Source organism: Mytilus edulis, chromosome 2, assembly GCF_963676685.1.
Source record: "Mytilus edulis chromosome 2, xbMytEdul2.2, whole genome shotgun sequence".
Taxonomy (NCBI): Eukaryota; Metazoa; Mollusca; class Bivalvia; order Mytilida; family Mytilidae; genus Mytilus; species Mytilus edulis.
Genome location: NC_092345.1, coordinates 6,374,203 through 6,398,621, shown reverse-complemented (window position 1 = coordinate 6,398,621; position 24,419 = coordinate 6,374,203). Strand labels below are relative to the sequence as shown.

At 31.3% G+C, this 24,419-nt stretch overlaps 1 protein-coding gene across 10 annotated transcripts in view; it reads left to right on the top strand.

Moving 5' to 3' along the window:
- The window catches only part of LOC139511306 (diacylglycerol kinase beta-like), a 142,738-nt gene extending 128,295 nt beyond the window's left edge, over positions 1 to 14,443 (top strand). For all 10 annotated transcript variants that reach the window (XM_071297939.1, XM_071297941.1, XM_071297938.1 and 7 more), the window contains 4 exons: positions 2,557 to 2,677; positions 3,961 to 4,021; positions 5,388 to 5,485; positions 8,826 to 14,443. In XM_071297939.1, the coding sequence (XP_071154040.1) occupies positions 2,557 to 2,677; positions 3,961 to 4,021; positions 5,388 to 5,477 (272 nt within the window). In that variant the 3' untranslated portion in view covers positions 5,478 to 5,485; positions 8,826 to 14,443. The remainder of the gene's footprint in view (positions 1 to 2,556; positions 2,678 to 3,960; positions 4,022 to 5,387; positions 5,486 to 8,825) is intronic.
- Positions 14,444 to 24,419: the final 9,976 nt, after the last annotated feature.

Sequence of the window (24,419 nt, the reverse complement as noted above, 5' to 3'; positions counted from 1 at the left end):
TGTAACTATTTTTAAACTGTCCAGTATTAAAAGAAAAGGAGTAAAATGAAAAAGAGACACACAGTACTGTCATTCAGACCTCACCAGTTGAAGAGTATCAAAGCCAGGGCAAAAGACGAAATTTTATGAAAAGACAAACAATATGTCTAAAAACACTACATAAAAAACTAAGTCTGGCAACCAACAACAGGAATTGATCTCAATTCTCTGGCAATTAACAGATCTCTGGTGGTCAAGAAAGTTTGGCTTCTTAGTGAACATATGCATAGCTCATAGATCATGGACTAAAGATAATATCAGATGTTAAAATTGTATAAAACTGTCACTGAACTTTGCTATCAATTCTCAGTGTCATTTTCTGCAATTTTTGATAGAGGGTACAATTGGAGAAAATGAAGTTGTACAGCTGAGTTGATCATGATGAACATTCTTTTGGACAATTGTATGCTAAAAATGATATTTTTCCAATAAATACGGGGCACTCACCTTTTACTCCCACCCCAGAATATGCAACTAATTCCCATATATTAGCAATTGACTATTTATTTGTAACGTTTGTTCTGTGTTATTTTCTGTAGTATTGTGAATATAAATTGTCAACAATATGTTCTTGTATATAATTACATAACATGTATGTGTCATTATATATACCGTACTGCATTATTTTGATTAGCTAACAGCAATCTCGCATCATTCAGAAATTATTATGCCTTTCAAAATGAAATGTAATGTACCCTATGTAACATTCATAATGACAGCAGCTTCCCCAATAAAGTGCACAGGTAAATAAAAGAAAAACTTGATAGAAATCTTGTTTTCATTATCCTAGCAAAAAAATGTAATTACAAATATTGAATGCTTCTTTTAATAATTTTATAGGGTTCTGAAGAATGAAACGTGGAAACAAAATGTACTTCGATACATGCTTTTACACCCCAATAAATTTACAAAAAGATGCACTCAATTCTTAACTAAATATAGTTGCATATTAAAAAGTTCACTATAAATTGGCTTTTTTTGGGGGGGGGGGGGAGGGGGACCAGTACCAGTGGATGTATAAAATAGATATTATGAAGTGAAAAAGTACATTAAAATATAAAGATAATGATATTGTATTTGCATAAAGATATTATTGTAAAATGAATAAAATTTCCTATAGGTCAATGCTGATAATCAAAATTTCAAATCTTATCGTTCAGTGTAACTATTTTGTTCCTTGATCTATCACAAACTTTTGTATGTTAGTTTTTGTGACTTTTTGGAAACAATAAATGTATGTTTTGATCAAAGTGACTTTTTGAGTTGTCAAAAGATTGCTACATTTCAATGGATACTGTCTTTTCTCTCACTTTTGCAGAACAAATCACATTGTTCCATGTTTCCTGTTTTTGAACTTATTATTCTTTTCATATTCAAATTTATGTTTGATCATTTCGGTTAAGACAAAAATCCAAAAGACGAATAATTATATTAATTTAAAATTCACGATTAAAGCTGATGAGCTTAAGACTTCCTGTGAACGATATGATAATATTTTCTTTTTTTGTAATCAATTTCAACATTTGAATAAAAAGATGAGGGGAAAACTGATCTAAACACCATTGATCTTAAACTTCAGAAGAAGACCATTGTTCTTAATATCAATATTATAGATTTTACATAGGAATAGGTACGAGCTTCAGTGAGCGTAAAATGATAATGAATTTAATGCACCTTGGAAAAAACGTCATAGAATACAAGTAAAGGATTTCAATATTAAGGTATTTTAATTGTTTGACAATATTATGATAAAACAAGCGACAATTTCTGATAAATTGCCAACTCCTTGCAAATGACTGAAGGTTCTATAAAGCAATATTACAGTTGAAGAAAGTAGTTAATAAAAAAAATAATTATCAAAGCCATTGACACTTAAAGTACAGGAATTAAATCCCCCCAATGGATGACAATTGTTTAAATGTCTTCTAAGTCAGGAATCAATGGATATCTTGACAATTTGTGTTCTATTATGGAAATGGAAAATCGCTAAGAATCTGTTAGGAATCTGTTAAATGTATTCACTTCTAAGATTTGGACAGTTCAGAGCTTGACACACTGGTCATATACTTGTGATGGGTTTAAGCCTAAATGGGTGCATCCCTATGGTCATATACTTGTGATGGGTTTAAGCCTAAATGGGTGCATCCCTATGGTCATATACTTGTGATGGGTTTAAGCCTAAATGAGTGCATCCCTATGGTCATATACTTGTGATGGGTTTAAGCCTAAATGGGTGCATCCCTATGGTCATATACTTGTGATGGGTTTAAGCCTAAATGGGTGCATCCCTATGCCTTTTGTTTTTGGTCATTGGGTTGCTGTCTCATTGACATATACACATCTCTTTTTATTTAAAAACAAAGTTTTACAAGTGGACTGTTAAAATAGTCCACTTGCAGTGTTAAAACATTCTAGCATTCTTAAACTTGTAAACATAAGGTTTACATTTTATTTCATTATTATCTTTACAAATGAAGGGAAACAAGGTTTAAATTGTTTCTATTTATTTCTTTACAGATGTAGGGGACAGAATGATAGAGGTTGTCGGATTGGAGAATAGCATGCACATGGGTCAAGTGTATGCTGGTCTACGGTCATCTGGAAAACGTCTTGCTCAGTGTAACCATGTTGTTATCAGGTAGGATTGTCATTAATACTGATAGGGGTCAAAGTTAACAATTGTCTTAAAATGTCTTCTTCAATGTTACCATGTTGCTATGAGGTAAGACTGCCATTAATACTGATAGGGGTCAAAGTTAACAATTGTCTTAAAATGTCTTCTTCAATGTTACCATGTTGCTATGAGGTAAGACTGCCATTAATACTGATAGGGGTCAAAGTTAACAATTGTCTTAAAATGTCTTCTTCAATGTTACCATGTTGCTATGAGGTAAGACTGCCATTAATACTGATAGGGGTCAAAGTTAACAATTGTCTTAAAATGTCTTCTTCAATGTTACCATGTTGCTATGAGGTAAGACTGCCATTAATACTGATAGGGGTCAAAGTTAACAATTGTGTTAAAATGTCTTCTTTAATGTTACCATGTTGCTATGAGGTAAAACTGCCATTAATACTGATAGGGGTCAAAGTTAACAATTGTCTTAAAATGTCTTCTTCAATGTTACCATGTTGCTATGAGGTAAGACTGCCATTAATACTGATAGGGGTCAAAGTTAACAATTGTCTTAAAATGTCTTCTTCAATGTTACCATGTTGCTATGAGGTAAGACTGCTATTGATACTGATGTTGGTCAAAGTTACCTTTGTCTTAAAATTGTCTTCCTAAATGTAACCATCTTGCTATGAGGTAACAATATCTATGCCGATAATAATCAAAGTTGACGTCTTAAAAAAGATTTGGTCAGTTTTACAATGTTTATATGTGAACCAGCATAACTTTTATTAAAATAAAGGTACTAGTACTCAAACAAAGATGACTTAACATCAAATCTTTGAGATTTGGATATTCTTTAAATTAATCTTAACACTTTGCTACTGGGAATGAATTATTTTTATGCCCCATTTATGGACATTATGTTTTCTGGTCTGTGTGTACGTTCGTTCATCCATCCATCGGTCTGGCCGTTGTTCTTTCATCCGTCTGACCTGCTTCAGGTTAAATTTTTGGTCGAGGTAGACTGGTAGTTTTTGATGAAGTTGAAGTCCAATCAACTTGAAAATTAGTACACATGTTCCCTATGATATGATCTTTCTAATTTTAATGCCAAATTAGAGTTTTTATCCCAGTTTCATGGTCTACTGAACATCGAAAATGATAGTATGGATGGGGCATCCGTGTACTAGGAACACACTCTTGTTTTCTAGTATTATAATTTTGAAGTAAAATTGATGTTTGAAAAAAAGAAAAATGTTTTTATGTAATTTATCTTTATTGTAATATTGTAAATATTTTTTTAGAACTAGAAAAAGATTCCCAATGCAGATAGATGGTGAACCCTGGTTACAACCACCTTGTACAGTGAGTAATATTGATAAATATTGAGTGGCACAAATGTTAATTAACTTTAAGGGATGTTTAAATATTGTTGATAAATCTCTTGTATTTTTAACTGTTAAAGGGGAAGAGCTGTCAAATTCATATTCACTGATTTGACTAAAATTTTCATATTTGATTTATAACATACTAAAAAAACATACATCTAAATTATAAAAGAAGAATAAAATTAATAATTTTTAATGCATTGATAATATGTATCAGCATTTTGTGTGCATTTTTGTTTCAACATTTTAAGTAATTTTCCTTTGATCTTACTGACTGATAATTTCCTTTCTCAGCACAGTAGAGTGATATGAAAAATTATCACTAGAAACTAAGGGCGCACTTGCCCGTTTTCAATGAAATTAACAATGTCGTCAAGCAAGAAGGTCAATCTTGTTGAGATGATCAATGATAATCTATAATAAGACACCATCTAATTAACCAGTGAGGTGACCTCCAAAGACTGCCAACCTGATATAAACAGTAATATTGATATAAACAGTTAAAGATAATATTTAAAATTCTTGTACATCTCATATTTAAGGTAGCTTATGTCCCTTTCAGAAATGTGTTGTATTTGTTAATGAATTAATTATTAAACATTCAAATTAAAACAAAAGTTAATTGACATAGGCAAGCACACTTAACAAACAATCAGTCAAGTGAAAACATTGTAATACTAAAACTTCATAATAGTACACAATAAATCAGATTATTATATTATCCTACTCAATACAGAAATACTATAGAAACTAAAACTAAAATTACAATGTACTTTATTGTTTACAATAGTAGGATATAGAACAACTAATGCTATTGAAGCTTGGTTTCAATTACAAAAGAAACTGTTTTTTTCCCAGAACACTCCAGATTTCATAACATAATGCACTTAAATGTACTGAAGAAGTCTCTTAAAACTAGCTCGGGAATACATTTGATGTCTACAATGAAGGACAGAATTTTATTTATTTAAACATTTTAAGTGGTTCTATTTTTGTAGGCCAAACCTACGGCCGCTTTTTATTTTTATGTTTTTTTGTTTTTGATGCTTATACTCTAAGCTTGAGTAATTATTCTAAGGTAGATACTTTCATAAAATTAGCCAAAACATAAACCCCATGCAAAAAATTTCCTATTCAATTGTATGTGTATAGTGGAACAATGGCATAACCAAATTATAATAAGAAGAGTCGATATCTCTGTATTTATAATCATGTGAAGTTTTTTAATTGATTGTATAAAGTTTACAAATCTCCAAGTGGAAATGAAATTTAGAAGTTGAGATCTTGTTGTTGTATTGGACTATTGGGTTACATTTAAATATATGTTGGGGTTTTTTTTGCAGATAAATATAACTCATAAAAACCAGGTTCCAATGTTAATGGGACCACCTTCCAGTAAAAAAACTTCTCTATTCAAGATGTTCAAGAAATGATACCTATGGTATGTATGTGTATTCCATATTAGGATTATTTTAGAAGGGTTTTCTATGTAAAGGTGATTTTGAATAAAACTGCATATTCACCTGAAGATACGTGATACTGACTGGGTTAATGTCAAATGCCGGGTGAACATTGGTCATTTGCCTGTGAAATAATAGTAACATGTTTGATCTACAAATGTTTTCAAAAAATAATTGTCATCCAATAGATTTTTTCCTTTGAAATATGGAATAAAACAATTATTGTCTTTTGTTTCGGTAAATGTGTGGTTGACTTTGAAAAGCTGATATTAATTTAAGTTGTTGACTTCAGTGAACATCAATCTTTCAAAACTGAATAAAAGACAAAACCACAAACTTAACTCTTCAAAAGACAGTCATAGTACATTATTATAACAAAATTGAAAATTAATTTACATAAAACGTCTTATTTCCACATGTCTAAAATAAGTGATGTTTCTGTAAAATTTTGGGGTTCTTAGTGATTCTACTCACTATGGAGTCAACACTGAGGTTGTGAGTTCAAACCCTGCTTGTGCAGGTGCACTCAACTCCAATCTTAACTGACTAGGATTGTCAGTTGTCCTATTGATGTTCAGGGTTTTCACAGGGCACTCCGGCTTCCTCCCAATAAAGATAGCCAAAAATAGGTGCTTAAAAGTGGCATTAAAACATCAATCAATGTAAAATTTTGACAACACTAGCTTTTTGGTGAGGTATGTTCAGTTTATTGTGTTTGTTTATTGTGTTTGTATGCTTAATTGCTTGTTGCTTTATCTTTAATACATTGAGTTTTTATCGACAGGATATTACTATAAAAACATCTTGTCCAGCATTTACTTACTATTGGAGAAATTTTATAAGGAATCATCAGCATATAGGAAAAAGCCTGTATTGTACCTCTTTTGGAAAATAAAAACCTCAAACATGGAAAAACACTTACCTTCAATAAGATTAGTTAAAGTTTCCCCTTTCTGTTTTGATATATAACAATGTAGAAGGCATAGGTTGTTAGGTCATGATCTATTTACAGTACTTATAATTAAAAATACCCAGAATAATGTCTGATTTATGTAACACAACAAATATGGTTATTTCTTTATTTCTGTGCTCATTTAAAAAAAAAGGTGTTAGTACTGGGAAAATATGGCTTACAACACAATTTCCAATATGAAGTATTCCAAGGTTCCTAGGGACTCCACATTTTTGAATTTTCCTCAGAGTTTATTATTTTTGTGATTTGAATTTTTAGAATGTTTCTTAGAGCTATGGGTCATTTAACAGACTAAGTTTTGTTTTGATATAACCTCTATAAAATGAGACGATAAATCAGAACAAATTGCAGTGGCGGATCCAGGGGGGGTTCCGGGGGTGCGCACCCCCCCTTTATTTTTGCCGATCAATGCATTTGTATCGGGACATATGTTTTGCACCCCCCCTTTGCCCTGGGTGCCCTGGGTTAGCACCCCCCCTTTCGAAAATTCCTGCATCCGCCCCTGAATTGAAGTATAACATTGAATAGCAGTCACTTGAAAGTCACATGATGAACTTGACAAATATTTTGCTGGTCTTTATCTAGATACTTGCTAGTGGTCTGGAAAAAATATAATGATTATAATGCAAGTTAAAAATTCCAACATTCCATTTGGGGATTAATTCATAACAAATTCATATTAAGGTCCATAACAAAAACAGGTGTAATCTATTGATAAGTGTTTAATCTATTTTTAGGTGTTAAATCTATTTGTATGTGTATTATATTTATAATTTGTAGGTGTGTAATCTATTTATAAGTGTTTAGGCCGTTTTTATTTAATAAGTTGGTTTACGGACATCAGCCCAAAAAACTTAGGGTAGGAGGAGGGAAAAAAAATAAATTTAAACTAGCTAGATCTTTCCAGCTTTTTTTTTTTACTTGGTTTACGGATATCAGCAGGGCTCACACTTTTTCAGAATTATAGGGAGAAGTGACTTTTCTTTTTGAAACTGATAGGGAGAAGTGGTGAGATTTGAAAGAGAAGTGCTCATTCGCTTGGTGCCCTACAATGTTTGGATTTTACTATAGTATAAAGGGTCATATGTTAAATAATGTTCTTTTTATATTGTTCAATTCATATCTGAGTATACAATTAACAGTAACATTTCAAATTAAAAGTTTTACTTAGGTTCTTGTGAGAAACTTCCAACTAAATATTTAATATCTAGCACTAAAAAAATTTTTTTTTTATTTTGAAAAAATGTAAAGAAATTATAATATATCAATTACAATTTAATTCAAAACTATCTTAAGTATGAAATTCAGTGTCTCTCTATATATAATTTAAGCTGGGCCATAATATATTGATATTAGCTAGTGTAATAGTCTCAGAGTTAAGCAACTTTAATAAAGTTTGAAACAAATTCAATACATAAAAAATATAGGGAATTATATACACCAATCAATTAGATGTAACTAAAAGTCTCTTAATGCATGTGAAATACGTAATTTTTTCCTTTGTGGTCAATATTCGTCTGTCAGCTGTTCCATCCGTGCGTCCGTAATAATTATTGTAAAAGTACGGATTTCGGTTTAGCTGGTCCGGTTCAGATCCGTAGTTTAGGAATCGGTAAATGGCGGACGAATGCAAGAAAATTTACAAAAATAAACGATGTTTGACAAGTTATTTGGAAAGGAACATGACGTTTTTAATGCAATAAATGGATTAAACATTTACTAGAGGCAACTTTTATCACGTTTAAATGAAGTAACAAACTTATTTTACCGCCGAAATTTAGGTTGATGTACGTTTTCGAGTAACAAGCACCGGAACTTGCAAAAATGTTCGAGGTGATAAAAAGTTGTATTTTTTATCAAATAAACTGCTACACACTGCAAATACAATGCTTCCGCCTCTTTTCTTAAGATATTGAACCGTTTATGTCTTAATTTCTTTAATTATCAATAAAAAAATGATGTTTCATCAACTTGGTAAAAATTGAAAATGTCCGATGACGGAAGCGACTGAAAGCGAGTATCGTCAAGAAGAGGGCGACTTGTTTTCGCTTTTGGGTGTCGGGGAAAGCTTACCAGTCACGTTTCCGGTGCACTGGTTAACGATTTTTTAATGCAGTAATAGGAACCAGAATACGAAACGTAAACACAAAAATTCCGTTTAAAATTTTCTTAGTAAATCGAGAAATATGAGGTCGGCGGAAATAATTTTTAAGGACAAATGTGCGTTTATTTTTATTTGAATAAGCGAAAATTCGGGTCGGCGGATCCGTAAACCAACTTATTTAATAAAAACGGCCTTAATCTACTTTTAGGTGTTAAATCTATTTGTACTTGCATTCTATTTATAGGTGTTCATCTTCTGAATACAATACATAACCAAAGGGCAGCATCATATATAGACATTGAGTATGCTGTCGTCATGGGAACCAGCTGCTGGTCAGCATCCCTGCATCAGGCCAAAGAGGACAAAAGGGAGACTTCATTTTACTCACAACATAATCATACAAACTTTGTGGAAAAAAAAGGAAGATTTTACTAATGGTCTATGTAAGAGGTCAAACGGGTGATTAAATTAAAAAATCCGAGTTCTATCCTTTCTTCTCCATTTTTTCAGAGTAGAACGGCAATAAGTTATGACAATTCTTTTCTTTAATATAACTTTATATTTGGATTGTCCTGGCTTTATAAGAATCTATTCATCATCACCAGATTTTTTTTACTTTTTTCATCCTTCATAGTCAGTCTTCGTATATTTTGCAATAGCTTCATGCAAATATGTTATATTTTTAATTAAATCCATGAAAGGTTTAGTGTTGATTATTATGAGAACAATACTCAGAATAAAAGTAATAAACACAATAATTAAACTCAACTGGTTTATATTTTTCAGTTAGTAGGAGAAAATTCTCTTGGTTATACACTATATAAGAAAGTCTGATAGATTATTCAAGAAATAATTTATTTTTGTCAACCAGTTTTTCTGTTTAACCTGATTTACATAAAGGCATCATTATAATAAATGAGGCGACCCTATCTCCATGGAAACTGTCAGGCCAATAATACTTTTTGTAGATACTACATTGTATTTTCAAATATTCATGGATGCTGCTATTTCTACCTTTATCATCACTATGGAAACGAAAGATACTTTAATAATATTTGCAAAAAGGAATTTTGTTTTTTTATTACCAAACATACCTTCATTGTATATCCACTTACTGATTTTTACATAAATCTAAATAATTAAGAACAAAATATTTCCCGTCATGTTCAAGCCTCATTTTCACATGGTTAGGCATTCTATTGGAAGATATCCTTACACTAAACATTAGCGAGAGCATAGAGAATGATATCAATTTTTATTGGAAAATTCAGAAGCTTTCTTCCAAACTGACCTATAGGACCCGTTCTAAAGGTTGCCTCATGATTTGAGGAAGTAATACCATTCTAAATGTGACATCACAACTAGTTTCTGGAGAAATCACAATTTTTGACATAAGTCATTTTAGGATTAAAACTACAACTTTGGATTTGTTCCTTCCTTTAAGGGAGATATTGTGTTTTATTAGGTTATTATTAAAAGCTTACGTAACACTTATGTATTTGAGAATTACGAGAGGGAAAAACTTGCATTCTAAAACTTTCACCAAATATTCTTTAAAAAATGATTAAAAATTGAAGCTTTATTTTTCATGGCCTTAAATTAATGTATAATAAATTGGATATTTTTTTTAATGATGTCCAGTGAGATGAGATTTGCTATTATTTGTAATTATTTATATATATATATATTGTTCAATAAAATGGCTTCCTTTGTGTGCTTTTATAGAATATTAATACAAGTTATATAGAACTTCTCACTTTTATAGAATATTAATACAAGTTATATAGAACTTCTCACTTTTGACATTAAGATCAACATTTTTTATATCTTGTTTTTTTTAAAATATATTAATTCGTTAATCAGATATCAAAACAACCAGGTCAGTGGTTTAACTTTGTGGATATCTATCTTAAACCAAGTTTTATAAAGTTCTAGCACTGGTCCAGTACTGTTGTATATGAACTGCTAATGCTATCATCAACACAAAAGTCAGAGCTTTGGTACAACATACCCTTGTAAATTTTATTCTTATATAAATGCAGAAATTATTTTAAGAAACTAAAATTATAACTTGCTCTGCAACTTTAGATGGATTAAACCAATTGTGTATGCCTTTTGTCATATGTCTTCTGAATTGGTTTCAAAATTTTGAACATTCTTAGCTTTTAATTGTTCTGGTTTAAGCATTCTTGGTTGAGGTCAATACAGCACAGACTTTGCATTAAATTTCTAAAGTTTAAGTTAATTTGAGTGAAATGTTTGTTATATGAACTAAATTTAATTCTACATTTAATAAAAGTGGTGTTTCAAAAATATTAATGGCAGAAAATGCACTATTAATATCAAAAAGGTTGTGTAACTCCTGAAGAAAAGTCTCATTTTGTTATGGCTTAAAACACATGAAAGTTAAGAGTCTAGAACTGAAAATAAACTTCTTTTGTGGATAGTTATCTCATTGGCAATCATACCACATCTTCTTTTTTATATTATAGATGCATATTTGTTAATGATTGAGTTTTATTTGTTTTGAGTATTATAAATAAATAAATTGTTTAGATTTAATTTTGTCAATGTGTTAAAATTTTCATTCTATTTAGCTGAAACAAAACATACAAAAAATTTGACTTGGAAAGTTTGGTTAATAATTTAGGTATAATTTTGGATTAAACTAGTGTACCTTGGAACTTGCTGGGGGGTTAATGATAGTAAGACCACACTTTATGTGGAAATGTTTTCCCAATTGTGCTAAAAAAACCAAAAAACTTTTGAGTAAAATTTGAGAATCATGGGAAAAGGGGTTTGGCAAGATAGAATTGTTTTTAAACTGTTCTTTCACTTGATTGGTCACAGGTATTTATTTTAAATGTATTAAAATATTAAATAATGTTGACTTAGTGTTCGGTAGGATTTTATTTTAACCAGGACTTTGACTGTACTATATATAAATAAGTTTAATCATATTGTGCAATAAAATATGTCATATTATACAAAATAGATAATGGTGATGTGTTAAGCAACTGAAAGAATATTTTGATGAATAAAAAATTATTTAATTTCTGTATCTCAGGTTATGACAGACACATAAAGTTCAGATTATTTTTGCATGACTGTAATATTTTGTTCTGTCTATGAATGAATAACATCAAAAACGTGGTACACACTAAACAAATAGACAGAAAAAATATAACAGTCATTCCTTATTATTTAATTTCAAATTCAAGTTTTAAGGAAAAAAACGTTAATGACATAATATTTGGTAAGATGACAAAAATATGTCGATGAGCTGATAGAAAACATCTTTTAGCCAATCAGAAGACCTGTTACATCCAAAATATAATTTATTGAAAATGTATCACACGAATGCTCTGGTAGTTTGCTGTATTTAAGTATATGGAACCAAAATGTTGAAGGAAAATAACAATTGGACTATAAATAGAGAATATGTTTAAGCCTGTCAGTGCTTTAATGTGTATTCCAACATGATACAGTGCAAACTGCTTGATCAAAGTCCTGTTTTATTTACAGTCAGTACTCAAGCAGTGTTCAAAGGTTAACAGGTTTATACAGTTAACAAAAAATATTCAAAATTGGTGAATATAATTTGTGATGTTCGCTTGCTGTCTCATTGACATATTAGCCACAATTCTATATATCAGTATGAAGAGAAAGATCTATTCAATTTAATTTCCAGCTATTCACACTCTTACCACCAAAGATGAAAAATGATTTCCTCATGCCAATAAAACGTTTCTTTCAGATTTCGTTCACATGCTCATTTTAAAGAGATTGTGTAGCTTATGTGTATTTTTTCATGTATTAAAATGGGAGTGAATGTCGAATATTAAGAATTACATTGTGACTTATATCTGGAGTGTATAATTAAATATTATGGTGGTTAAATTAAACGTCATTATTGCTCAACACTTTTATACTATGTGCGTAATCCCAGACCTCTGTAACTTTCCTCTTGTCAGAAAAAAACTTTATTTTTAATGTATTTTTGAGTTCTACAGTTATTAGCTACTCTTAACCTTTTACCTTGATTGGAAATATAAATGCAATGTTTTACAAGATACCAAATACAATAAATATTGTATACCTAATATGTTAGTTGTACTGAATTAGAGAACATCTTAGATTTTCAATTAAAGACAACATTTCTGATGTGTATACATGTATAGATGCTTTCTATTACTGTAAATTCAGAAAATTATTGTGTGTATTTATTATTGCAATTTAAAAAAATGGACAAAAAGATAAGATAACTAATGTGATTTGAGGAAAATCTGTATACAAATATATGTACATGTATCAGATCTAAAAATGCAATAATACCATACTTATCAAGCTGCATTATTTGCATTTATAAAAACCTTGCAATAATTTCTGAATTTACAATATATTATGCTATAAATTGTATGCATTTGCAAAAAGTTGAATCAGGAAATCCAAAGATTACTTATGTCAATTGAGAAACTTCCTACTTCTGATCACAGTCACTATGTAAATCCTCAATCTACATTGAAATGTATAGGACACATCTTCTTACCAATGAGATCATTATTTCCTATTTTAGTACAATATCTGAAATGATTAGCTCCCCTGATAAGAAGAGGTTTGATTATGTTGGACTTGAATTTTCCACTTGATGTAGTAGGAGAAACACAACTAATATTTTGGAATTTGAATTAAAAAGAAACTATAGATTATAGCATTGTTCTATTGTATTGTTTCACAATATTAAATTGTAAATCTATCAACAACAAAATTGAACTTTAACAACATCAAATTGTACTTTAACAGCATTAAATTGTTCATTCATAACATACCCAAAGACTAATTTCACAACATAAGACTAACTTTCACAACAGAAAATAACCCACCATTATGGGTTTTTTTTCATTTTGGTGGCATTTATATATTTTGGAGATAAATAGTTGATCGATAAATGGGGCATTTTAACCATTCTGGAGGTTCTTTTACATATCATGAAATCAAACTTCAGAATTTTTTCTATTATACTAGATTTTAAGTCCATAAAAACATCTTATAATGTCATTAAAAACTTGTATGAATATTATGTTAAAGTCTTGAATGTAGTTTTGCAAGTATGACATTATTAGGCTGAAACAAAACTCGACTGCTTCTTCTATTTAGAATTGAGAGATTAATAATATACTCATAACTTGTACAAATTACAATTTATACCAAATTATTATATTTTAAAAACTTATACATCACAAAACAGCCTAGACTTTTTCCCTTCCTATTCAAATATGTAATTTCTCAACTTTTGAGCAATAAAGCTCAGTTGATTTTTTACAAATAGACTGAAAGTTTGCGTAGATATTTTGAATATATTAATAATACATTGAGCAATATATCTCAGTTAATATTTACAAACTAAAATAATTCCCTTTATATTTTACATATGAATTTAACACATTTAACCATATAGCTCAATGAATCTATACAAACAAAACATATTTGATCCTGTTTTTTATAATTTTATCCCATTGAGCATTTAGCTTTGATAATCCTGACTTTAACACATTTAACCATATAGCTCAGTGAATTGTAAACAAACAAAAAATATTTGATCCTGTTGTTTAACGATTTTATCCCATTGAGCTCCGATTATCCTGACAGAACTTACATATTGTGTTTTCCATGTTTGTGACTTATCCTGTATAAGTGTATTATGGTACAACCAATTTTATATATTTACGTGTGTGTAACTTATATAATGTTCTTGTCTATACCATATAGAACATTTTTTTTTGTGATAGAAAATAATGTTATTTCATTCTGTATGTTAACAATATATTCTTTGTTAAAATGATAATAAAAATGTTTTCTCAATTTTTATTTTTGTTCATTCTTGTGGTAAGAAATGCAAAAGAGAAATATAATTTTAAATTTGGGTCATTCTTGTGGAAAATCGAAAAGGTAAATAGAATCCTAATAGTCACTAGCTGGATAGATATATGAATAAAGACAACAGTAGTATATCGCTGTTCAAAAGTGAGTGAAAACAATTCTGTGTTACAAACTGAAACAGAGGGAAAGCCTTAACTATAAGAGGATAGCATCGGAAGAAAAGAAACACTGAAGTTCAACAAAAAGAAGTACCAATTTAACAAACATAGAAACAAACAATTTGATAACAACTGTTATATTCCTAACATAGTAATCTTAGCCTAGTGAGATCACCATGATTTAGCTCCTATTTATGCCCATATGAAGTAATAAAACTTACAATATATACTCGGATATTAAATTAAAAAAAATGTGGTGTATGAGCAATACCAAAACAACTTTGTTAAAAATCACACATGCTGCAGAAAGTATGGCTTGGTGTATGAATCTGTATGTTCTACATATTACCAATGTTAATTCAACTGATCGGGCGGAGCTTACGTTTTAATTTGCATAAAGACAGTCTATATGAAGATGTGTGTGATAATTACTAATTTCTAATCACCTATCAGTGTCATCAAAAGAATTTACAAAACATTGACTGGACACTTCTTGATGAGTTTATCCTAAAACACCTATCTATAGATGGACTGGTTTATTATGAGCGAACTGGTTAAACTCCGCCCAGTCAAGTGAAATAAATCGGGTAATACAATTATGGACAAAGAAAATTAAGTCATTTTTCAGATCCTATCCATGCATAGTTTGATCAATGAACTAAAAGAATATACCCTGCTATTTAATTCATAAAATGACAAGAAGGAGTCGTTCAATTTTTGCCCAGAAAACCATTTTAACAGTGACGGATCCAAGAAGGGGCCCGCTCCAGTCATGCTCCAGTAATTCCCTATATTATCAACCATTTTTTTCCAAAAGGGGGGGAGGCTGGGGCCCCTTGCCCTCCCCCTAAATCGGCCTCTGGTTAAATGTAAATCAAGTAGCAGAAAGTAGTGCTTTGCGTATGAATGATCTATGCTACTTATTATGGACAAAGGGATATAACCCACTTTTAAATATTGCCTATATATAATTAATATTAAGTTCAAAATTTGCAATTGAAGCAATTTTTACTCCCTCAGTGCTTTTCCAATTTTGATTCATGTATGGCTTTGTATTGTTCAAAAATTTCAATCTTCAGTTTTGTTCAGAAAATTAAGATTACAAGCATTCTCGTCAAATTTGTATTTTGAAGGCACATACATGAAATTCAAGGCTGAAAAAATGCACAACTTGACTGCCAATCTGAATGTTTTGAAGAAATATGCATGTGACAACTTGATGATGTAGAATGAAACATATGAGGCCAATTGAGTATATTTGAAAGGTACATACATACACTCCCTAAGTCTTGAACACCCCTAACATGCTGACATATCCAGTAGGACTTTCAGTAAATGCATTTTGATCTATAAAAAAGGAAGATAAATAAAGGCAACAGTAGTATACCGATGTTCAAAACTCATAAATCCATGGACAAAAAACAAAATTGGGGTAACAAACTAAAACGGAGGGAACACAAAAAACGAATCTACAAATCCTATCGTGTTGATAAACATATATTTATATATAATATATAAAATTTAGAATTATATTATTATAAAAATTCATCTCTATTTTTACCGAATTGTATTTCCTGGGACATCATATCAGTGTGAGTTACCCTCTTCCCAGGTTTTTGATTTTGAATAAAGAAATTGTGTTTAAAAACGAGACACTATCTGTTGATGGTTGCTTACTCTCACTTTTTACAGTCTAACTTTCGTAGATATTCAAATCAACGCAATCTTACAAAATAATATAATGCAAATGAATAAAAATACATAAACGAGAAAACGACCTAAATATATTTTTTTTTAAATTTGTATTAACACATGTATCTCAAGGTGTGACACGTTCTTAATATTTGCATTTATATTCTAAGGAATGAATCCGCCTATCAAGATACATGTAGACATGCATATATTTTTGATGGAGCTATTTATCTCCTTAGATCGAACAGACACTTATAAAATGTATTTATGTTATATGAATTCATGGCTTCAGTTTTTTTTCCAAAGTGACGAAGGTGTCTCAACGTGAAGTTAAGCGTGCTCAATTTGAAACCACAAAACCAGGTTAAACAAGTCAAGAATAAGGTAATTTTTATCAAAAAGTCCGTTTTCATGAATGTTGGCGTTTGCTTTTGTAGCAGTCCTGAGTGTGTTTCTGTTGTTCCATTGTATTCTTTTTATAGTTGATGTGTGTTTGTGATGCGAATTTGTTTTCTCTCAATCGATTTATGACAATTAAACAGAGGTACATGTATACTACTGTTGCCTCTATATTAATGTCTTACTCTTGCCACCATTATTTGGTTGGCTACTACGGAAAATAATGCCACAGATCATCACGTATATGTTCCATTTTCCATTGTCATGATCTCGTTCTGGTTTCCTCGTTTATAGCCAGTAGCCAGTACTTCGGTACCGGCATGAAAATACGGATTTTTTGTGTTATTAAAATTTGCTGTTACAAAATGATAGAAATTATTATAAATTAAGGAATGTATCTCCCTCATGCAAAGCTCTGATTCCTTTCACGGATTTGGCTATACTTTTTGGACCTTTTGGATTATAGCTCTTCATTTTTTATATAAGCTTTGGATTTCAAATATTTTGGCCACGAGCATCACTGAAGAGACATGTATTGTCGAAATGCGCATCTGGTGCAAGAAAATTGATACCGTTAATTTTATTATAACTTATTCCCGGATATAAATTCTCATGTCACTTTCAATCCGATTTTTGATGGTGTTCGTGTTGATAGATCTGTAGATTTTCTGTTTTATATTTTTGTCTCCGTTATTATATTTTCAATACTAGAGTGTTTTTTGCATATTTATATAGCCTCTTGATATCTTCCAAATCTGTCCTTGTGACCGGTTTCTTGCTGCAGCGTTTATCAATATTTTAAGAAGTGTAGTAGCTTTTCTCAATACAACAGCGTTTACTGCTTTGTTCATTTGATCAAGAACTAAATGAGACCAAACTAATTTACATTACTTTCATGACTGTTAAAAATACAATATCTAGAAATATTCCGGCGTAGATTATAGATATGTTGGTTGTTTTCGTAAAAGATTATACGTCGGGTCATGCTATATAAAGAATAACGCTTATTTATATGCCAACGAGTACTATCAGAAGTCTGATTACTAGATGGACGGCAGGTACTAATTATACGAACTCCATTATTAAATGCTGATCCAAATATTATTTTTAACAAATGAATTTTAATTTGAATAGATTCACATTTTAATGAACAGTGAATAATTCGGAAGAAGTAATATATAATTTGGCATTCAGAATAAATTTTTTCACCTTTAATGTCTGTTTGCTATGTTCACACATCGTTGTCAATATACTGGAATTGTATGCGACTGTCATACAAGGGAGATGTTTAGCTAGCTATCAACCAATTTTGATCAATCATTTTCTACTTAAGAAAATAACTGTACTAAGTCAGGAATATGACAGTTGTTGTTCATTCGTTTGATGTGTTAAAGCTTTTGATTTTGCCATTTTATTAAAGACTTTCTGCTTTGAATTTTGCTCTGAATTCAGATTTTTACATTAAGTATAAACTATCTATTTTATTTTAACTTGCGAGTTCGTTAATACAATGTTCACACAGTGCTGATTATGGTTCCAGTTTGTGATCGGACTGCGCTATGACACGAAAAGTGAAAAAGTCATTGATCTGGAATGTCTGAACGCAGTCGCACATGTTCGTAACCAATCGGGAATTGTCCGGAGAGGTCGGATAAGGACCCCGGCAATAAGGTGCGTCCATGTCACATTCGGGGAAACAGATTTGATTTTTTTTATTCGGATTACAATCTACACTATATTGCAAAATATTCGTATGTATCGGATCAAAATCGTAACAATGTTCTGGTTTTTTTAACGGTGTCATAGGGAACGCGCATGATTTAGAGAAATTTGTCATTGCTGTTTTTTTACCGATAGAATCCAGATATCACCAGATATTGCCGAATTCAAACCACTTTTGTTTCAGAGTCCCTACAATTACAGAACACGATACGACGGAGTTCCGACAAGCGGTTTGCAAATCAGTACAGCAAACTCAGATGGGATCGCTTTCCGTAATTACCTAGTCATTCATGAATATGGCGATTCTTTTTTTTAAGGACGGGACTATCACATTAAACTGTTTTCTAACGGATATCTTCCGTAATCATTGGTTAACTATCTGGTCACTGTCTTTACACAAGTGCGTCACTGTTTGTGATGTCTGTCGTTGATGGAATATTTTCGTTGTTATTCTACGGTTTGCATGTTGTGTTGACTATTATATTTGTTTTTGAATTTCTCTGTGATGAAAACTCTCGTGTGTGCATGTGTTGTTATAGTTTTTAATATTGTCATATAAGCAAGAGGTTTGTCTAGAATTAAAACCAGGGTCAACCAATCATTTTCTCTTGTCCTGTACCCAGTCAGGAATATGGCAGTTGTTATTGAAAAGTGTACTTTTATGTATGTTGGCGTGTGTTGCACTTTATTGTTCCTCTTGTTCCTTTGTATTCTTCTTGTAGTTGAAGTCGTTTCCTGGATTTATTTTTGAAACCGGATTTGTTTTCTCTCAATCGATTTATTACTTTTAAATGGTGTCATACTACTGTTGCCATATTATATTTGATCTCTGTCGGATCGCATTCGGCAAAATAAGGACATTGTCGGGACATTTTTTGGTTCTTTTTTTAATATGCAAAAGAAACAACTCAAGTGATAATCGGATTTAATACGGGATAATTGGAACAAATTCGGATTGAAACTGTTGAATTTAGACGCTTCCTGGACAATTTCTGATTTTAGTCGTGCAATTTTTATCTGGAATAGTACTATCAAGGACGGCAGTAAAATCTTGAATTTGTTACTCCGGCTTAAGGACGGTATTCAACTGTTACGTTTCCAATTGAAAATGCCTGTTTCAATTCAAATCATTTACAGTTACTCTGGTATTGTCAGTGATTACATTTTACTACATCAGCTTAATTATTTTTAAACAGTGATTTTTCTTTTCCCCGTCTGTAAACGTTCCGTCCTTCGGGGTATCACTAGCTCATTCGTCTCCCGGGGTTATTACTGGTCCAGTAGCTTGTCTTTTTGTGTTCACATCATTTTCTGAGAGTTAACTGTTGATAGAATGTGACAATTTTGTGAGAAAAGAAAATATTTTTTTCTTCACCGAAGCATATGTAATCTTAGTCGTTTTTGGCACAATTTTTCAGATTGTTTGGTTTTCAATGCTCTTTTAATCATCGTGTTTATTTGGAATTCCAATTGCTTAGAGTACGATTGGTGAAACTATGAAGACAAAATCAGTCTGCCGTTCATAAATTATAAGTCTGCTATAATTTTCGAAAAAAATCCTACTTTTCAAATTGATCGTATATTATGCTGAAGTGATCATGACTTAACAGGCCGTACGGTGACCTATAGTTGTTAATTTCTGTGTCATTTTTGTCTCTTGTGGAGAGTTGTTTCATTAGCAATCATTCCACGTCTTCTTTTGTTTTTATAATTAAGAGTGTTTTAATCGTCATTGTTTCTGTGTAAAGTTTCGCTGGTATCCTTGAAGAGTTTTTATAACTGTATATTCAGAATTTAGATGGAGCAAAACAATTGTTTACTTGTGACCATTTTTCAATAAGAAAAGCATATAAATACTGTACTTGAACCACTGATGCTAGCTTCAATGTGAAATAAAAACCTTTATAGTACTATGATATTTACAACGACCTTAGAATTTAATGTCTATGTCTGTATTTTGATATTGATAATGCCCCAAAAAGAAAATTATAGAAAAATGACGCCTTTTTATGATTTGGAAAATGATACAAATAATCTAGATAACTTAACAGACAACACACATTTTCTTGAACTTCCTTCAATATTTTTGTTCTACATACATGATAAAATATTCAGCGGCAATACGCATTTACTGCTCGACATTCTAAGGTTATTCTAAGGCATGCTTTTACTTGAGTAAAAGAAGAAAAGCATAAGATTTCGCACGAAATATTTAGAGAACATAACAGTAATTTTTTAGTAATGAATATTTTTTCTTCAAATTATATACACCAAAAAATCTTTATTTCATTTGCGGTCAATAAAAGAATTAATGTGCGTAAATCTTATTACAATCCTACTCCTGCAAATTAACAACACGAAGTCAATCAGTTTCTTTTAATCGTAGTACAATATTTGGATTTGAGGCATTTTAAATTTAACAAAAAGACAGTGCGTGTCAAATGACAGAATGAAATGTGCATAATTGCGGATTAAGGTGATAAAACTCTTCCATGAATACCTTGCATGTTAAGATTCAATGGTAAACACGCGACAGATTGTTTCTATATTTGTAATCGAAGATAAGACAACAAACTAAAACCCCAAACAGCCAAATCAACAACTGATTATGTTTCTAAAGAATAATTGTAATGGTCACATAGTCATACTAGGGTACATATGGTACGGTATTTTTTTTATTTTTCTTTTTTTATCTCGAATGGCTTGTCCTAGCAAAAACACTGTTATACCTTGCCAATATGATGATAAGTAGCGGTAAATAGTGTAAACCACGAGACGTTAAGCCATGATTTCAGTGATATTTTTAAAAAATATTAATATCGCTTCCCTGCATAGTTTTGTTGATTTGTTAATGTTTCCAAGGGAGGAATAAATGATACATAAAAAAATTCAATTTTCTAGGAAAGTTATATTTCTCGATTGTGAAAGAATTTAATATTTTATGATAATTATCACAACTAATATTTCATCATGGATATCAAATTGGTATACTAGTAGAACGTTATGTTAAAAAGTTGAAGAACTAAGTATTATGACAAACTATAAACTTTCTATAATTGGCAAAACCTTTCGGAAATTTGGGACTTTGTTCTTTGTATGGCTTTTTAACTTTTTGATATGAGCGTCACTGATTTGTAGGGTTTGTAGACGAAGAGTGTGCCTGGCGTACAAATTTTAACCCTGGCATCTTCGTTAGTTTTTTTCTTTTTCTGATTGCTGTTTTGAATTTCTTTGATTTTTTTTTTATAGTTTTGACAGTAATTTACCTAATGCAAACAGTATCTTTATAAATAGCTAACCCGTCTCTTCATCCAAACCATATAAAGGAAAGAGCGGTTTTTCCTTCAACATTATCTTGTATTATGCGACGATGTTTATGTACTTTAGCAATCTATTGCTGATCTTCAATAGTCTCGCCTTAAAATTCAAACTTTTCTAGACTTTGAGAGATTCATTGCTAGACCTATTACAAAGACATTTTATATAGAACCCTGTCTACTGTAATAGACTATGTGACGACCTCTAGATCCTTTAGTTGAAGGGTGATTGAATCGCTGTCTCTGTGATGATACCCCACATCTCCTTTTCTCTATAGCATACAAAAATATCTATTACATGGATATCGTTTGATTTTGTCAGATTTTATGGACTTTTTTAATTTACCTTGGAGTTCGGTTATTTTGTAATTCTTTTTTCTCAAGGTTTTTGGAAGTACTAGATGCGCATTTACTCAGTTAATGTCTATTCAGGGTTATTCAAGGCCAGATATTTGATTATCTAAAACATAATACAGACGTTGAAGAGCTGAAAAAACTAAGAGAAGATATAAAGACAAACGCGAACAAAAAAAAAAAAACCAATCCACAAATGTGATACGTTACAAAACTTCTGTTTGTTTTGCTCATATATCGTATGCAATATGTTGGAATTGTTGGTACTGCCATAAACGTGAGAGGTCAAACTAGCTATAAAACCATGTTTACTCCACCAATTTCGTCATAACGACAAGCATGTATCAAGTCAAGAATATGACATTTTTTTTTACATTCTATTGATGTGTTGGAGCTTTTGATTCTGCTATTTGATAAGGGACGTCCCCTTGATAATTTTCCGTAGAAATCGACATTTTTTGTTAATTTAGCTTTTCCTTACCTTTTAATGATTTCCAAATTTCCAACAGCAAATTTCAATAAAACAATAACCGTATAGCCATGCAAGTGTCGAATAACTTGCTACAAGGCTTGTGATAGCATCGACTTAACAATGTACCAGCAGAGGTAAATACCTGGAAGAAACCCGTACCAAATGTGCATTTTGACGATCAGTTTTTTAAATTATGCTCGAGGCCAAAATATTTGAAAATCCAAATCCAAACTTAAAAAAAAGAAAAACGAAAAGCAATCAGCGTTTATGCACGAGGATATACATTCGTTGATTCTTTTTAGATTGTAATATATTTTTTAAAACAAAAATTTAATATAAAAATTTCGTACGAAGTGCAGGCCACAGTTCCCCTGTAGAATTATAGAGCCACTGCAAGCGATTACATTATCGGGATCACATTGTCTTGACCAGATGTGTATCTCGATAATAAATGTCTCTTCGGTGATGCTCTCGATGACAAAAAATTTGGAAATCAAAAACATAATGAAGAGCTGATAAAACCTAAAAGAACCAAAAGTAAGTTATAAGAGATATATACGATAAATATCATTCCTTAATTTTATATGATGTCAGACATTTTTTATCAACACATTTTTGACAGAACAACATCTGTATTTGAATGCAATGTCAAAGTTACAAATGGTTGAACTGAAGTCATCTCTGAAAATTTTACGGAAGCTGACAACAATTCTAAGTTGACCGAAATTGTTTAGGTGTTCGCAGATGACTATGGATATGAACAAATTGTCATGACCACAATGTCGTCTTTTTTGCCTCTAATATGAAGTCACCAAATCTGACTTGTCATAGTATTTGTTTTTCTTATTATTAAAGGAGGATACCACAGGTATCACATGTTAATCAGGATATATTTCCGGAGCACCTGATATTATCCGCGGTTTGTTGTGAGGTTCTTGTAGCTCAGTATCTTTTTGTGGTCTTAGTTGTGATATGCAGACTGCCGTTTGTCTCTGGTCGGTTTTTTTTGCCATTGCGTTATCAATATGTGTTTGACTTACGAGTTTGAATGTCCTTTTAGTATCTTTCCAGTCTGGGTTTGAACGGACTAACAGCCATCCAGCCGATATATCAATCAAGTGGTATTTATACCATTAAAAGAGGGACGAAAGATAAAGAAAGGCAACAGTAGTATACCGCTGTTCAAACTCATAAATCCATGGACAAAAAACAAAATCGGGGTAACAAATTAAAACTGAGGGAAACGCATAAATATAAGAGAAGAACAACGACACAACACTACAATGTAACTAACACACACAGAAACGGACCGAGCATCAGACAAAATCCCACGAGAATAACAAATATAACAGATACCAGAGGGACAGTCAAACTCATAAATCTAAAACAAACTGACAACGCCATGGCTAAAAATGAAAAAGACAAATAAATAACAGCACACATGACACAACATAGAAAACTAAAGAATAAACAACACGAATCCCACCAAAAAACTAGGTGTGATCTCAGGTGCTCCGGAAGGGTAAGCAGATCCTGCTCCACATGTGGCACCCGTGATGTTGCTTATGTGATAAAAAAAAATCCGGTAAATAGTCTTAATTCGGTAGGTCACATTCATGAAAGGGAAGGGGATTGTAGTTACGACGTAATGAACATATCCGATATCATTTGTGAAACGGTTATTCCATAACGGTCAACCAACTCGTGTTAGCGTCCGTAAAATTTACGAAGGGATGATTTCAACTTCACCATTCGGAACTCTTGGTTTAATAGCTTCCTTGTGAGCAGCAACCCTCTGGAAAGGAACATATTCAATATTATTTTGTGAAACGGTTATTCCATAA